This window comes from Diaphorina citri, unplaced genomic scaffold (assembly GCF_000475195.1).
Source record: "Diaphorina citri unplaced genomic scaffold, Diaci psyllid genome assembly version 1.1 scaffold927, whole genome shotgun sequence".
Taxonomy (NCBI): domain Eukaryota; kingdom Metazoa; phylum Arthropoda; class Insecta; order Hemiptera; family Psyllidae; genus Diaphorina; species Diaphorina citri.
In genome coordinates this window covers 74,279-93,323 of record NW_007378358.1, presented here as the reverse complement: position 1 = coordinate 93,323, position 19,045 = coordinate 74,279, and the positions used below count along the sequence as shown (strand labels likewise).

At 36.0% G+C, this 19,045-nt stretch overlaps 1 protein-coding gene across 1 annotated transcript in view; it reads left to right on the top strand.

Annotated features, from left to right (window-relative positions):
• Positions 1-19,045, top strand: part of LOC103513120 — a gene marked incomplete at its 5' end in the record, with an annotated part of 72,440 nt that overhangs the window by 26,812 nt on the left and 26,583 nt on the right. The window contains one exon of the mRNA XM_017445688.2: positions 18,767-18,945. Coding sequence (XP_017301177.2) covers positions 18,767-18,945 — 179 coding nt within the window. The remainder of the gene's footprint in view (positions 1-18,766; positions 18,946-19,045) is intronic.

Genomic DNA, 19,045 nt, shown 5'->3' with positions numbered 1-19,045 from the left:
GGACTGTTGAAGTATGAGAATAAATGTACATTGCTAGTTAACAAAATATATTGATGTACAAGTATGAGGGGGAACATGTTTATAGTAAATGGACAAAATATATTTAACTACTACTAAGACCGTAATATTTTTAACGATAACATTTTTTCCTTGTTTTCACTAGGCAGTCGGTTTTTGCATGGTTGGATCCTTACTAGAATAGAATGAAGAATGACTTCTTGAAAGATACGTCATGTATTGACACAGCACTGTGTAACTACTGGTACCCTGGAAAGTACATAAGCAGGACCTGAGATTCCAACCTAGGTTACACCAGACACGCCTCTTTCCCTCCCACGATGACCTTTACACAGTTGAGGACTTGAGCAGTGAAAACTGAAAACCCAAAGCTAATTGCAAACACAAAAGACGACATCTTGGCTTATTCAAGTTTTCTGTGTTAATGTCGGTGAAAGCTTCAGTTGCAGAGGTTAATTAGATCATACACTTTTCATAAGAAAAAGAATAATACAAACAGGATTTGAAAACGTACAGATATACGAGAAGAAGGCAGATTGGAACGAATTCCTATGGGTCGTTTCAATGGTCTTGTTTGCATTGCTATCAACATAGCTTTTTTTCTTTCGTTTTTAAAAGCTTCTTCAGTTCTATAGGGCGTTTGTCTTATGAAATGCACCGACGCTCTTTCCTTCTTTTGTTTCGGGTTTAAATACTTCAGGGTCTCTTATAGACTCCCTGGAGTTCTCCTTTCTACTGAGACAACCTTGAGTGTAGTTTTGGGTGGCATCGCGTTAAGCATCAGGACTGCACAGGAGTAAATATCATAGTCAATCAAGTAGTCATGTCATTTTAGTTTTGCAAAAAAACTCGTCTGAATAGTCCTCTATGGCCAGGATTTGAACCTGTAACCCTCGGATGAAAGTTGCTGACCACATCATCACGAAGGCTCAGCTTGTGAAATGTGAATCCTTCTCCTCCCTTTTCATCTTTCTTTCTTTCTTTTGTTTTTATTTCCTTAGTTATATATTAGCACTTAGATCTTCTCTTCTGTTTGTTCAGGACTGCACAGGAGTAAATATCATAGTCAATCAAGTAGTCATGTCATTTTAGTTTTGCAAAAAAACTCGTCTGAATAGTCCTCTAGGATTTGAACTTGAACAGGATTTGAACCTATAACCCTCGGATGAAAGTTGCTGACCACATCATCACGAAGGCTCAGCTTGTGAAATGTGAATCCTTCTCCTCCTTCTTCATCTTTCTCTCTTTTGTTTTTATTTCCTTAGTTACATATTAGCACTTTTATCTTCTCTTCTGTTTGTTTTTCCGATCATTCTATTTCGTTCATTCATTATCAGATTATCACCATTACAAGTTCTGAGAATCGAAGAGCTGCTGTGTGCTTTTTTTCTTTCTCTCTGATATTCTCAGTCTTGCAATATTTTCATCTTGTCCCACAGGACTTGCGAGTAATTCTTTATCTTTAATTTCTTTCACTTCTCGCCCTACTCTCTTCTTTACCTTCGGTCTTTTCTCTCTGGGAGATAGAAACGAGATAAAACTGAAGAACATTGCAATGGACAAGGCTGGTAACCTTAAGACCTTCAAACAGATGATCTTGACCAACTGCAGTTGATAACAGGGATGTTTTTCATGATAATTACCAGATTTACCTTAGAACGTTTCTTTAATAATTCATGAAAAGGATTGCCCTGAGAGCCTGAGACCTGTCCAACTTATTTTCAAGTTATACATATTTTACGGATGGAGTACCACAATTCATAAATGATCGAATCCGTCCATGTCCCTAGAATGTTTTTAAATACCTACACCTTCTTTTACAGACGAAAATCCAATAGCTCCGGTTTTTAATATCCACCTCAAAAGTATAAATAATAAAATATGAAAGAAAACCCCGCGAGTACAACAACATGAAGTAGGGAAAATTCTTCTTTTTTACTTTTTTTTTCCTTCTAATTTTCCTCATAATTTATGGCTCACGCTTTAGAAGCCATTTCTTTCACCTGTGACCAAGCCAGAGCACTTTGTTCAACAAAAGAGTTAAAATGCATCTCCATAAAGCCAACCATAAGATAACAAAAGAAAACACGGACCAGGTATTTCACCTTTATTATTTCTTTCACAGCATATACACACGCCAAAGCGGGCAGTTTTGATAAGTTGTTTTGAAAGCAGCTTTGGTTCATACCTATACTTCATATTTTTTATACCCGGGTCTATATCGGAATGCAATGTCATATTTAGAATATGTCCATGAATTTAACAAAAGAAAACACGGACCAGGTATTTCACCTTTATTATTTCTTTCACAGCATATACACACGCCAAAGCGGGCAGTTTTGATAAGTCGATTTGGTTTTTACGGTGTTTTGAAAGCAGCTTTGGTTCATACCTATACTTTATATTTTTTATATCCGGGTCTATATCGGAATGCAATGTCATATTTAGAATATGTCTATGAATCTACTTCGAGCCTGTCAAAGCTATAGGTATAGGAGTTAAAAAAGTAAAACCCCCAACAACCATGATACATTTGCCAGTGGAGTCTGGTTCAGCCAGAATCCATCACATAGAATTGGTACCGATTTATTTGAATTATTTGTTTGATTCATCTCAGCAGAGCTCAGCATAAAATGAAACGTATAAAAAATTCTACTCGTTTAAAGAAGTCTTCAGTAATCTTTGTCTGCTCAGAGAGGGAGAGGAGGGAAGAAACGGAAAGTAGAGATCAAACCCAGTGACGAAATCCCGATTTTCTTTCATATTTTTCTTTTGTGTATAGAAAGAAGGGAATCAATCCAAAAATAAGAAATTCCGAGCATGAAATCTGGTTATGTTTGCGATTCCCCTCCAATAAAACTATTAGGACGTGTCTTCAGTAATCTTTGTCTGCTCAGAGAGGGAGAGGAGGGAAGAAACGGAAAGTAGAGATCAAACCCAGTGACGAAATCCCGATTTTTTTTTTCATATTTTTTCTTTTGTGTATAGAAAGAAGGGAATCAATGTAAAAATAAGAATAGGTACATACTAAATCTTCAATTGTTGAGGGTTGGCTGACGCACTATGTAAACCTTCAATAGATTGCATAAGTAATGGCTTAAATTTTGAAACTTAAATTTGGAAACAAACGTTGTCCTATATTTCTCAGTCAAAGCCAGAAATTATAATCCTATGTTTAATAGAAAATAGGAACGCCTACGATTCTACATTATTTGTGTTGTTATTTATTAAAATATATCTTTGTAATAATTTGTTTAATTGTAATATAATTCCATGTTGGTAAATTCGGACCTCCGCTAATCATTGTGATATTATTGGTATTTCATTCCTCTAAAATTGACATCTCCACTAATATGAAACGAAATTATAATCCTATGTTTAATAGAAAATAGGAACGCCTACGATTCTACATTATTTGTGTTGTTATTTATTAAAATATATCTTTGTAGTAATTTGTTTAATATGTAATATAATTCCATGTTGGTAAATTCGAACCTCCGCTAATCATTGTGATATTATTGGTATTTCATTCCTGTAAAATTGACATCTCCACTAATATGAAACTCTGTGGAGCTTGAACAACGTTATATTAATTTGTATAATTTTACAAAGTATTTCTTTCTTCATCAAAGACTTTTTCTCGAGAGCTTTCAAAGAATTAGTCGTGTGCATGGAAACGCATAATAATGTTAAATATGAAACTCTGTAGGTACCTACAATCCAGTTGTACTCGTATTATTGAGAGACAATTTTATTGTCAACCTTTAGATACACATCTTCCTTTACTTAAACACTTTGAGCTCAAGAGGAAGTAAAACTTGAAGGCCAACCTGAAAGCTTTTGATTTATTTATAATTAAATTTATTTAGGCGAAACACTAATCCTTGAATTTTAATTTCCCGATCAATAAAGAGTAAGAAATCCTCGTGTACTTTGAACTTAGAAGCAATATCTTATGGCCATGGCCAGGACAACAATCAGAGATTAAATTGTTAAAGTTTAGCTCTGGGATTAAGCACTGTAGTTGGTTGATTTCAAAATGGTCAGCCAATCAGATTTGATTAACCCAGATCGTGGCAAACTTAACTATCTTTAGATGGGAGAAGGGTATGTTCAACTATCGCTAGATGGGGTATGTTTTCTATTTCGTCTTAAGATCGGAAGTTTGGTGGTTGTTTCATCGTAAAAGAATGTTCGTGATAACTTTGGATTAAGCACTGTAGTTGGTTGATTTCAAAATGGTCAGCCAATCAGATTTGATTAACCCAGATCGTGGCTGGATTAAGCACTGTAGTTGGTTGATTTCAAAATGGTCAGCCAATCAGATTTGATTAACCCAGATCGTGGCTCTGGTCATTAATATAATCGTGGTCATCAGTTATCACAGTGGCAATTGACATTGAGGAGGTTCGGGCTCAATTACCAGGGGGTTCTTAGTGTTTTACCTTTGTGTTTCGGTCCTTATGTTCTGTTCAATGCCTTCACTAATACTGTATTGGCACCCACTAATACTGTATTAATGGGTAATTTGCTTAACCTTAGTGTTTCGTGGAGGTCGTGACGAATTTGCTGACTGTTTATAGGTAAGTAGGTACCTGCCGTTTCGGTCCTTATGTTCTGTTCAATGCCTTCACTAATACTGTATTGGCACTCACTAATACTGTATTAATGGGTAATTTGCTTAACCTTAGTGTTTCGTGGAGGACGTGACGAATTTGCTGACTGTTTATAGGTAAGTAGGTACCTGCTTCTCAACATTATATGTTGCACAACAAGAAAAGTGCATCTTCCCCTTTGATCTATCAGTGAATATTTGTTTTAATTGACTAATGCAAAAGAATCCTACATGGCAGGTGACTATATGGTCTGCCTCATAAAGTTGAAATAAATCCTCCTCCTAACCCATTAGGATGAAAACGGACAAAACATAAACTTGCCCGATGAAAGGTTAAGCAAAGTCTAGCCTGACGGAATAAATACTATCAGAAACTCACAAACAACATCGGTACAAAAAAAAATCCCACAATAGAACACCTAGCCACAATAGCCCGGGCTCTCACCTTTTTCAAAGGATTCCTGTCTCTCCCACTCTCCACTATATCTTTTTTCAATACTGGAGGGACTTTTTCTTCTCGTTTTGACACAGAAAAGAGTGTACAGACGTAGAAAAGTACAGGAGAAAAAGAAAAATACTTACATTAAAATATTTTTACACATAAAGAAAGAAAAAAAAAAAATCCCACAATAGAACACCTAGCCACAATAGCCCGGGCTCTCACCTTTTTCAAAGGATTCCTGTCTCTCCCACTCTCCGCTATATCTTTTCTCAATACTGGAGGGACTTTTTCTTCTCGTTTTGACACAGAAAAGAGTGTACAGACGTAGAAAAGTACAGGAGAAAAAGGAAAATACTTACATTAAAATATTTTTACACATAAAGAAACGTTTCGGTCCTTATGTTCTGTTCAATGCCTTCACTAATACTGTATTGGCACTCACTAATACTGTATTAATGGGTAATTTGCTTAACCTAAGTGTTTCGTGGAGGACGTGACGAATTTGCTGACTGTTTATAGGTAAGTAGGTACCTGCTATAAATAGGAGGTTCTTACCATAAGTACCTAAGAAGGTAAAAGTGGAGCTTTTTCTCTCTGTCTTCCAAAGATAAAAAAAAAAGAAAATTTGCAAGATTATGTTGGGTAAAGTGGGACAGAGAGAGATAGAGAGAAGGAGTGGGTACCTGCCATAAATAGGTGGTTCTTACCATAAGTACCTAAGAAGGTAAAAGTGGAGCTTTTTTTCTCTCTGTCTTCCAAAGATAAAAAAAAAGAAAATTTGCAAGATTATGTTGGGTAAAGTGGGACAGAGAGAGATAGAGAGAAGGAGTGAGAGAGAGAGAGATAGAGAGAGAGAGGGAGGGGAGCTGCATACACATAATGTAGCAATAATTTCCTTGTTCTGTGATTTATGGCGGGTTCAAGCATTTACTTATGTTCTTAATGACATCCCTCCTCCTCCTTCCGTCTGTTCTTTCTCTCTCTCTTCTTATTCCTAATCTTCTGTTTCTCCCTCGCTCCTTTTCTTTATCTTCCCTCTCTTCTTTTCTTTCTTTCTCTCTCTCGTTCTGTGATTTATGGCGGGTTCAAGCATTTACTTATGTTCTTAATGACATCCCTCCTCCTCCTTCCGTCTGTTCTTTCTCTCTCTCTCTTCTTATTCCTAATCTTCTGTTTCTCCCTCGCTCCTTTTCTTTATCTTCCCTCTCTTATTTCTTTCTCTCTCTCTCTCTCTCTCTCTCTCTTTCTTTCTTTCTTTTCTCTCTCTCCATTCTAAATATTGTGCTTTTTGTCTGTCTTGAAAATCACAAGCACATTTCTCAGGATGTATGAAAAGAGAGAGAGAGAGAGAGAGAGAGAGAGAGAGAGAGAGAGAGAGAGAAAGAAAGAAAGAAAGGGAGAGAATACTGAGTGTGAGTGTTAAATTCCATACCTCGGTTGGGATTGAACCCACGCCCTCCTGTTTACCAGGCGAGCGCCTTGACCACTACACCACCGAGGCAGGTTATACATACATACCTAATGCAATCTAGTATCCGTAATATTTTGCACGTCACCAAGAAAACCGCCTGACTAAAATTTCAACTCATTATCTTCAAAAAGAGAACAACACTGCTCGACATATTTTTTGATATTAAAAAAGAGAGAAATAAAGATGAAAGCACATAGAGAAAGGGAAATGTGCATACTAACATAACTAACACATTCAAAGAAGAAAAAAGAGAGAAATAAAGATGAAAGCACATAGAGAAAGGGAAATGTGCATACTAACATAACTAACACATTCAAAGAAGAAAAAAAAAAGTAATTCCATACAGGAAATTTGATTTTCGTCGAATTTTTGAGCGTTAAAAAATTGTGATCATTGTGCACAAAGTACGACTGCTTATCGATGTTGACATCGATGTTTTTGTTCCGATGTATCGATGTTTTCAAAACATCGATGTCGATGTCCCAACCCTATTGTACTTAAGGCTGTGGTTCCTTTAGATGCGTGTTCCTGGCATCTAATAGATTTACAGGCCAAATTCTGAATGATCTTTGCCCTTAAGGAAGAGGAAAACAAGCCAAGTTAATTTTCAAGTCCTTAAGCAAAAACAAAATTTTCTCTCGTTCTCGAGAAAAAAAAGATAATTATTCTTTTGCCCAGAAATATTTGGGGAAGAATTTGAGGGAGGCAATAATTATAACCCTCTTTCTTCACGCGGTTTTTGACGTAAGATTGTGGGATGTGGCGGGGACCCGAGGGAAGTTTTTATCATAATTGCTGTTAAAAAACTTGTGAGCTTTTTGCAGAATGTTTTTCTGGTTTGTTTGATCTTTGGTGTTAAAAATTTTATTTATCCCCCAAAAATTAACTTTGGAAGTATAGGTACTTAACAGTCTTAACACGTACCTATATTCCTTTCGAAAACGGAAACGATTTCCCCTCTTCAAGATGGCGGGTCATATTGTGGATTTCCAATGGTTTAGTACAGGTACTACCACTATTACACCAAAGAGGTGAAATAAACATCAGATCAGAAGAGAGGGAAATCGTCTGAGCTTTCGAAAGGAAAATGCGACATTACTTTCTAGCTAGTCTCTCATGAGTCAGGTTGATGGTATCCACAAAGCCATACTACCAAAGTAAGGTTCTAAGAATTAACGATTTCATAGCCTATTACGAGTATTATCATAATTGCTGTTAAAGAACTCGAGTCAAATCAATGGCCCTCCAAACCACTCCAGTACTAATCAATCATCTTGGTAGACACCAGACATTAATCCTAGAGTTCAATGATGTTCTTCTTTTTGAAACTAATTTAGTAAAGCTTGGCAACCACTGTAATAGTATATGTACCCTAGTCCCTAGCAGGTATCCTCAACACTTCTACCTCTCTGCACAAAGTACGACTGCTTGTACTTAAGGCTGTGGTTCCTTTAGATGCGTGTTCCTGGCATCTAATAGATTTACAGGCCAAATTCTGGATGATCTATCTGCCTTAACGACAGTAGCTAGACGTATTAAACCTACATATGTACTAAAGACATGACATACTAAACTACTAAAGTGAAGAATGAAATGCTAGAGGAATAGTAGGCTTGGCACTACATATTTATAACTATGAATATGTATCTCATAAAATCCATTAATATTTCCCCCACCTCATCCCTACTTTATTCCCAGAACCCTCTAAAAGTTCCCCCATCTTGTCCCTCCCTTGATGTCATCTATAAGCTATTTCCCAAAACGTCACACAAACTCTCCATACCATTTTACCAATAATATTCCAGATGTACATATCTACTGCCCCCATTCCTTCAGGACTTTACGTTGAGCTGTAATTTATTCGTATTTTCAGATTACACTTTGGTCAAATGAGCAAAAATCCCAGGAAATGAGAACGAAATTAAATGTAGCATGCATGTATGTACATTGTACGTTTGGTGTGTGCTTGGTACCGTCAAATGAGCAAAAATCCCAGGAAATGAGAACGAAATTAAATGTAGCATGCATGTATGTACATTGTACGTTTGGTGTGTGCTTGGTATGTGAAATATATGGTGTCAGAATAATACTGGATGCCTCAAATATTCAAATGTCATCGTGAACATTCATTTCTAATCGTATGAACCACTCCAGTACTAATCAATCATCTTGGTAGACACCAGACATTAATCCTAGAGTTCAATGATGTTCTCCTTTTTGAGACTAATTTACTCCAGCTTGGCAACCACTGTAATACTATGTACCCTAGTCCCTAGCAGGTATCCTCACTAATTCTACCCTAGTATCCTCACTACACTCCCTTGATGTCATCTATAAACTATTTCCCAAAACGTCACACAAACTCTCCATACCATTTTACCAATAATATTCCAGATGTACATATGTTGAGCTGTAATTTATTCGTATTTTCAGATTACACTTTGGTCAAATGAGCAAAAATCCCAGGAAATGAGAACAAAATTAAATGTAGCATGCATGTATGTACATTGTACGTTTGGTGTGTGCTTGGTATGTGAAATATATGGTGTCGGAATAATACTGGATGCCTCAAATATTCAAATGTCATCAATCGTGAACGTTCATTTCTAATCGTATAGCGGAAAAACTTGACAGTCATCCTGTAAATGACAGAAATAATCCCCCAATGTTTCAAAATCAGACATTGTTTTCGCGAAAGTTATGGCGTTGTTTTAAACTGATGTATGAGAACATATAGCTAATGGACAAAATGGACTGTTGAAGTATGAGAATAAATGTACATTGCTAGTTAACAAAATATATTGATGTACAAGTATGAGGGGGAACATGTTTATAGTAAATGGACAAAATATATTTAACTACTACTAAGACCGTAATATTTTTAACGATAACATTTTTTCCTTGTTTTCACTAGGCAGTCGGTTTTTGCATGGTTGGATCCTTACTAAATGTACATTGCTAGTTAACAAAATATATTGATGTACAAGTATGAGGGGGAACATGTTTATAGTAAATGGACAAAATATATTTAACTATTATTAAGACCGTAATATTTTTAACGATAACATTTTCTCCTTGTTTTCACTAGGCAGTCGGTTTTTGCATGGTTGGATCCTTACTGGAATAGAATGAAGAATGACTTCTTGAAAGATACGTCATGTATTGACACAGCACTGTGTAACTACTGGTACCCTGGAAAGTACATAAGCAGGACCTGAGATTCCAACCTAGGTTACACCAGACACGCCTCTTTCCCTCCCACGATGACCTTTACACACTTGAGGACTTGAGCAGTGAAAACCCAAAGCTAATTGCAAACACAAAAGACGACATCTTGGCTTATTCAAGTTTTCTGTGTTAATGTCGGTGAAAGCTTCAGTTGCAGAGGTTAATTAGATCATACACTTTTCATAAGAAAAAGAATAATGCAAACAGGATTTGAAAACGTACAGATATACGAGAAGAAGGCAGATTGGAACGAATTCCTGTGGGTCGTTTCAATGGTCTTGTTTGCATTGCTATCAACATAGCTTTTTTTCTTTCGTTTTCAAAAGCTTCTTCAGTTCTATAGGGCGTTTGTCTTGTGAAATGCACCGACACTCTTTCCTTCTTTTGTTTCGGGTTTGAATACTTGGGGGTCTCTTATAGAGTCCCTGGAGTTCTGCTTTCTACTGAGACAACCTTGAGTGTAGTTTTGGGTGGCATCGCAATGAAACCAAATTCGCATCTTCTACCCATGTACAACAAGTGACAGTATTTTCAGCAGCGGAAAAATTCAAATTAAGATTCTCGCAACAATTGTAAAATACACAGAAAATCTCGTACAAACTATGTGGAAAGAGGAAACTACCTTTAACACTTTATTTCTTTCTATTTCCCTACTTTTCCCGAGGCTTTTCCTTTCTTATTACAATTTTCTTCTTTCAGCTCAAATTCTCAAATTCTGAAATCAAACCATTTTTCTACGACGGAGAAAATCAAACGAGCAACAATTTATATCTCTCTTCTTTTATGACTTCTCTTTGGATGCATGAAACCAAATTCGCATCTTCTACCCATGTACAACAAGTGACAGTATTTTCAGCAGCGGAAAAATTCAAATTAAGATTCTCGCAACAGACCTCGTTTAGTTAACAAGATGAGGAAATGAAAACTGTTTAACGGGCTGAAGTTTGACTCGAAACATTGGCCCAGAGAATACCGTCTTAGAACTACCCTCGTTTATACCTCAAGTCTCTTTGACCTCTGTACATAAAGTTCCTCGTACATATCGCTCACCTACTTGGATCTTCAAGAGGAAACCCCGCACATAATTAATTTTGTCTTTACAAATGTGCAACATTATGTTCATGTTGCTGGGATTAATGTTTTCTGCATGTATGTCCACTTTGATAGCTTAACCTACTCGTGTACCTACTTGGGAAAGCGATAAGTAGGTAGGTATGTGCAATGTGCATACAAATATAGGTATCCCTACTTGCTAAGCTTGGACTCAGTAGATACTTGGGCTGTTAACCATGCGTATGTTAGTACTCAAGATTTGTACTTCGTAGGAAAGTTTTGTTTTTCTTTACAAATGCGAGAAAGCTTTGTGAAATGGAAATCCGCATAGCGAAATGTTAACTGGAAAACTATTTTCTTCTCCTGTGCTCCAATTTTTTCCCATGTTTTCCTTCACCTTTGAGTTTTTCTTTGTTTTTTGTTGGTAAAGGCTGCATTTTATTACAGTTGCATGTGAACCATGTAAAATTAAGTTGGCCAATTTGGAAAAAGCAAAACATAAAGTGTGCAATGCACACAAGTTTTCAAATTAAAACACAACTCTGTAGAAAGCACGGGGCACAGTGCTCTTTAAGTTCTTTCCTCTTGGTACTTCCTCAAGGACGGTTTGTTGTAAGCGTTTGACACGACCAACCTGAGATTGTTTCCCTAGAACGTAAGAAAATTGTACTCGTGTAAGTTGTCTATATGTATGTTGTATATGCATACTGTGTTAATATGTTTATGTATTTAGTACAAGAGATATGAAGAATGAATTTCGTGATCTCCAAAGAATGAATTTCGCGAGCTTCACGAAATCTTTTTTGGTGATCCGAAGATACCTACGATATCGATGTGTGTATACCTAGTTTGACGACCTTTTATAAATTGATATACATTGCATACCTAATGAACGAAATCTTTTTTGGTGATCCGAAGATACCTACGATATCGATGTGTGTATACCTAGTTTGACGACCTTTTATAAATTGATATACATACATACCTAATGAAATCTAGTATCCGTAATATTTTGCACGTCACCAAGAAAACCGCCTGACTAAAAATTTCAACTCATTATCTTCAAAAAGAGAACAACACTGCTCGACATATTTTTTGATAATAATGAGCATTATAAATAAGAACTCCAAAAATTGCCCTTAAGGAAGAGGAAAACAAGCCAAGTTAATTTTCAAGTCCTTAAGCAAAAACAAAATTTTCTCTCGTTCTCGAGAAAAAAAAAAAAGATAATTATTCTTTTGCCCAGAAATATTTGGGGAAGACTTTGAGAGAGGCAATAATTATAACCCTCTTTCTTCACGCGGTTTTTGACGTAAGATTGTGGGATGTGGCGGGGACCCGAGAGAAGTTTTTATCATAATTGCTGTTAAAAAACTTGTGAGCTTTTTGCAGGATGTTTTTCTGGTTTGTTTGATCTTTGGTGTTATAAATTTTATTTATCCCCCAAAAATTAACTTTGGAAGTATAGGTACTTAACACGTACCTACATATATTCCTTTCGAAAACGGAAACGATTTCCCCTCTTCAAGATGGCGGGTCATCTTTTGGATTTTCAATGGTTTAGTACAGGTAATACCACTATTACACCAAAAGAGGTGAAATAAACATCAGATCAGAAGAGAGGGAAATCGTCTGAGCTTTCGAAAGGAAAATGCGACATTACTCTCACTCTTTCTAGCTAGTCTCTCAGGAGTCAGGTTGATGGTATCCACAAAGCAATACTACCAAAGTAAGGTTCTAAGAATTAACGATTTCATAGCCTATTACAAGTATTATCATAATTGCTGTTAAAGAACTCGAGTCAAATCAATGGCCCTCCAAACCACTCCAGTACTAATCAATCATCTTGGTAGACACCAGACATTAATCCTAGAGTTCAATGATGTTCTCCTTTTTGAGACTAATTTATTCCAGCTTGGCAACCACTGTAATAGTATATGTACCCTAGTCCCTAGCAGGTATCCTCACTGATTCTACCCTAGTATCCTCACTACTTCTACCTCTGCAAGGGTCACTATACAAGAGGGTGATGCTAAACATTTATGACCCATGTTTATGACATACGGTACCGGTGCATCAAGAAGGACTCGGGCTATTTAGTACGAAGTACATTGTACCCCCCAGCCCTATCTATTTAGTACTAACATTTATGACCCATGTTTATGACATACGGTACCGGTGCATCAAGAAGGACTATTTAGTACGAAGTACATTGTACCCCCTAGCCCTAGCTACATATTTAGTACGAACATTTATGACCCATGTTTATGACATACGGTACCGGTGCATCAAGAAGGACTATTTAGTACGAAGTACATTGTACCCCCTAGCCCTATCTATTTAGTACAGTACGATATGTACATTGTAACCCCTAGTTATTACTTTCCAAATCCTTGATGGGTGCACCGAGCTTTTCACTCCTCCAAACCCAGACTTTAATATAAGGTCCATAGGAAAGTATCGTCTCCCTAATAGTTCCTTTTGATATTTCTTCCGGACTCCTGTGTTCAAGAGGAGACAAAGATTTTGTAAGGACCATTCTTTAATGACCTTTAATTTCAGAGAGTAGTGTATATAACATTATAATTCAATGTTGGCACACTCTAATAAATATTAATTTATATCGGAATGCAATGTCATATTTAGAATATGTCTATGAATCTACTTAGAGACTGTCAAAGCTATAGGAGTTAAAAAAGTAAAACTCCCAACAACCATGATACATTTGCCTGTGGACTCTGATTCAGCCAGAATCCATCACATAGAATTGGCACCGATTTATTTGAATTATTTGTTTGATTCATCTCAGCAGAGCTCAGCATAAAACGAAACGTATAAAAGATTCTATTCGTTTAAAGATTTCAAGCACCATTTTCTTCATAAACACACCTGTCTTGACTTGAACAACGTTATATTAATTTGTATAATTTTACAAAGTATTTCTTTCTTCATCAAAGACTTTTTCTCGAGAGCTTTCAAAGAATTACTCGTGTGCATGGAAACGCAAAATAATGTTGTTTACATTAACATTTTCTTCTCATGTGCAACATTATGTTCATGTTGCTGGGATTAATGTTTTCTGCATGTATGTCCACTTTGATAGCTTAACCTACTCGTGTACCTACTTGAGAAAGCGATAAGTAGGTATTAGGTATGTGCAATGTGCATACATATAGGTATCCCTACTTGCTAAGCTTGGACTCAGTAGGTTCTTGGGCTGTTAACCATGCGTATGTTAGTACTCAAGATTTGTACTTCGTAGGGAAGTTTTGTTTTAATTTTCCAGGAAACCCTTGAGCAAACGTTTCCATCTGTTCACGAGTTTTGATTTTTTTCTTTTCAAAATTTCTCTCTACCGTTCAGTTTTGATTTCTCGTATTAACGTTGTTCTATGTATTGTACTCAAGTATTTATGATGATCATTAAAAAGTTCAATTGAATAGCTTTCCAATGTTAGCAAAAGGCTGTTTGTATTTTGTTCTTGGAACAGAATCTATCAGAATGTATATCTTTACTGCTTAGCGCCTACTTCTCACATGAAATTGTCCTGCATAATTCATTTTCCAAGCAACAATGACTTTGGTTAATATCAGGATGGGTGACTATCCGATTTTTACCAAATTGTTACAGTCGCGTCCTTGAACTGCAGCTGACCAAGATATTCAGCTACAAATCTCTTGTGTAGTTGTTTCTTTACTTGTTGCGAATGCTTCAATTTCTTGCTCAAGTCAGATGAAGTAATGAAGTCATATTCGGGGACTCCGGTGTCCTCCAAGTCATGTAGGAACATACTGGGTGTTATACAGGACAAATCTGTTGCATTGTTGGAGACGTATGTCAAGGGGCGTGCATTTATCACTGATTCTACTTCACACAACAGTGTCTGGAGCTCTACATAGTTTACTGAGGTACGTCCAAGAACACGACGCAACAGATTCTTCATCAAACCGGTCAATCGCTCCCACCACCCCCCCCACCATGGTGCTGTAGGAGGGTTGAAGCGCCACTCTATTCTTCTAGCCGAACTGTAGTTTGCGATCATGTCCCAGTCAAGTTGTGCACACAGATTGTCAAAACCGGTAAAGTTAGTGCCACAGTCACTATACATAATGCTAGGACGTACCATTTCCCGATTTTGAAAATTTGGACCGATTGCAATACTTTCATTACTAGTATAGCTCCGCTATACTGTAGTAATAGAAAGTAAAAAAAAATTCAGAGAGTACCTAGGTACTTATCTATGTATGAATTATACAAAATTCGAATTGGTATTTTAGTTAGCAATATTGGTTGGTATTCCTATTCCAGTATAATCATTTTAATTTAAAATAGGTAATTATGGACCTGTGTAGTCAGTAGGTCAGGTAAGTCATCCATGCAGATATCCATTATAGACCGAGTTTCCAATCTCGGAAGGAGCGTGGGGAATATGAAATGATAGGTATTCTGCTAGTATAGCATAATTATGATATTAACTCATCAACGTTGAGGGTGGTTTTATTCTGTTAATCACATCATCCCTAGTGCTCTTCAAGCCTACATTCTGCAGAGTCTCCTCTAACTATGTTTACATACTCGTATCAAATGACCCCTCAGCGTTGAAAAGGCCTTGTAATTTCCATCATCATAATTTTCAAAGTGCTTTTACACCTGTGCGGAATTGCCAACATTTAAATTTGTATTATAAAATATCTAGGGCTAGGTTGACGGGGGTTTTTCTGCTGTTTGTGTGAGTATGACGCAGCAGGTTTACGACTTTGTACAAAACTTTCCCACATTTGCAAACATGAGGGTTCAGAAAAATCCAGCCACATTCCGGGTACCCAACATTTAAATTTGTATTATAAAATATCTAGGGCTAGGTTGACGGGGGTTTTTCTGCTGTTTGTGTGAGTATGACGCAGCAGGTTTACGACTTTGTACAAAACTTTCCCACATTTGCAAACATGAGGGTTCAGAAAAATCCAGCCACATTCCGGGTACAGAGATGTGGGTGTGGAATGTGGAATACCCTTTCTAGAACTTTTTTTTTTTAATTCTCCTGATATTGATGTTTTCATACTTTTCGTGTTTCGAAGGGCCTGGATAGAACCAGTTTAATAAGCTGATGATTTACAAGAATCTTTCCTTTGCACTTTTTATCTTGGATTTCCGGGTACAGAGATGTGGGTGTGGAATGTGGAATACCCTTTCTAGAACTTTTTTTTTTTAATTCTCCTGATATTGATGTTTTCATAGTTTTCGTGTTTCGAAGGTCCTGAATAGAACCAGTTTAATAAGCTGATGATTTACGAGAATCTTTCCTTTGCACATTTTATCTTGGAAGACAGTACATTTTCTCCTTGATCAAGAGTTCATAAAAGGTGTGCAAATTCTTTCAAAGTTTACCCCAGTATCGTGTATCCTACCTACCTTTATTGGCTCTGGAAAAATAAACTGCCATGCCGGTAATAAAAACAGTAAACAACAAATAGAACCAAGAAAAGGAAGAAGAAATAGCAACAACATTGTTAACGTAATAATAACAATGCCTTAGGAATAATAATAAACTGAAATAATGACACACTTAAATGTATATGGTAATAAAAAGTGCTCAACTGTGAGTTGGGTACAAGTATATTTCAACTGTGGATACTTACCTACTTTGCCGAACTAGTAAAAAAAAACTGTGAACATAAAATTCTGTTTTTTGATTCTGAATGTTCCAATATATCACTCTGAATTTCCTGTACATGTTTACTGAGAATAATGTTGAAAAAACTAAGAACTTTGTTTTATTTTCTTTTATTTTATTTATACGAAAGAAGAAAAGCATTTTAAAAAATGAAATGTAAAGGAACTGAAAGTTTTCAAATTAAAACACAACTCTGTAGAAAGCACGGGGCACAGTGCTCTTTAAGTTCTTTCCTCTTGGTACTTCCTCAAGGACCTCGTTTAGTTAACAAGATGAAACTATGTGGAAAGAGGAAACTACCTTTAACATTTATTTCTTTCTATTTCCCTACTTTTCCCGAGGCTTTTCCTTTCTTATTACAATTTTCTTCTTTCAGCTCAAATTCTGAAATCAAACCATTTTTCTACGACGGAGAAAATCAAACGAGCAACAATTTATATCTCTCTTCTTTTATGACTTCTCTTTGGATGCATGAAACCAAATTCGCATCTTCTACCCATGTACAACAAGTGACAATATTTTCAGCAGCGGAAAAATTCAAATTAAGATTCTCGCAACACTCCCACCGAAAATGTTATGACTAACAGGAATTAATATTTTCAATACACAAAAAAATTCAAAAAAGGGGTAAATATAAACTTATTCTAACAAGTTATATATCAAAAGACAAAAAAAAATTCTGAACTATTTATAAAAAATCTGATCAATAAAATAGGACATGTCAATCAAAAGTTATCCCCAAAAAGGAAAATAAAAAATACAAAATTTCACCTTCTGAGAAATATAAAGGTAGTATTTACCAAGAAACAAGTAACAAGTTAAAAATGCAAATGTCACATACAACCTAATAGTATCATGAATAATCAAAGTATTATTTTAAAAGCGAATTCAAGTAGATACTAGACACAAGTTATATAAAGATATTAAACTAAGTACAACAAAAATGCTAATCCATGACAATGATGTCAAATGTGACAAATAAACCAAGTTAATTTCAATTTGAATGTATGTACAAATATCAAAATACAAATGATTGACCCCCTTTTAAAATAATTTTCCAAAAGTTACCAAGTTTTATCTAGAAAATTATAATAGGACAGACTTACAATAGGTACATAAATCAAATCAGAGAAAGCGGCTTGGCTTTCTAATCATACGTCCTCGACGATTCAAATGATACTGTGGAATTGGGATTGTCTCGTCAGGTTCAGGATCTACAATTGGGTGATTAACAACTGATGGACTTGACGGACGATCCAAATTTCTGCCTGATTGTGGGTCTGCAGTTTTACTAGTCGAAAACTCATCATCATTACTATCATCATCAGACTGCAGGTCTGGTGTCCCCTGGAGTTGCTGTTGAACATCTGACATCTCTGCAGGCTGCATGTCTGATGCCAGGTTAAAATCTGGCTCATTTCCTGTTTCATATGACGGGTCAGACTCAAGGAGGTATAGTCTTTGAACAGGTCTCACAATTGTTCCATTGGCTGTATGAACATGTTGGTAAAGGCTGCATTTTATTACAGTTGCATGTGAACCATGTAAAATTAAGTTGGCCAATTTGGAAAAAGCAAAACATAAAGTGTGCATAACTACACTACCTAGCTGCCTACCATGCTCGTGAAATGAAAAATTTGATTTTGTTGTACATAATTACATATTTTTACGTAATAGCGTAATTTACATGGGTAACTAGGCTGGGTAGTTCCCTAATTATCCTGCTGAAAGACCCAACAATAATTACTTACAACTCCTACCCTAAACGTAATTAAAAATCCAATTATTATTACCTACATAGGTACAATAATTATTTTACTTGTCTAAAATATTGATGTAACGTTAAAGTAGTAAGTACATATCTATAAAGTTCTACTTTCTTTATTTCATCATTACAAATTTTCATCAATTCTCTTGTTTCATAGGTACAATAATTATTTTACTTGTCTAAAATATTGATGTAACGTTTAAGTAGTAAGTACCTTCTTTGTTTCATCATTACAAATTTTCATCACTTCTTCCTTCTCTTGTTTTAAGTCCGAATTAATCCGAATTTATTTATTTCTGTCCACAGGTTACAAGATGGCCGGCTAGTTGACATCAATAAGCATAGGTACAATAATTATTTTACTTGTCTAAAATATTGATGTAACGTTTAAGTAGTAAGTACCTTCTTTGTTTCATCATTACAAATTTACATCACTACTTCCTTCTCTTGTTTTAAGTCCGAATTAATCCGAATTTATTTATTTCTTCTGTCCACAGGTTACAAGATGGCCGGTTAGTTGACATCAATAAAGACCATTACGAAGGTGGTACCATAGATCAGACCACGTTAACCATCAAGAACTCTACTCGAGATGACAATGGGAACTATAGCTGTGAATTGGCCAACCAGGTCAACTCTTCCATGTCCCTCAATGTAGTCCCCATCTCTGTCTATTGTAAGTACTTAAAATAGAAAGTAAAAAGTTTTTACTTAATGTGCATACCTACTTTATTTTAAGAAGAAAAAAGTACAAAAGAGGTTTGATAGAGGGAATT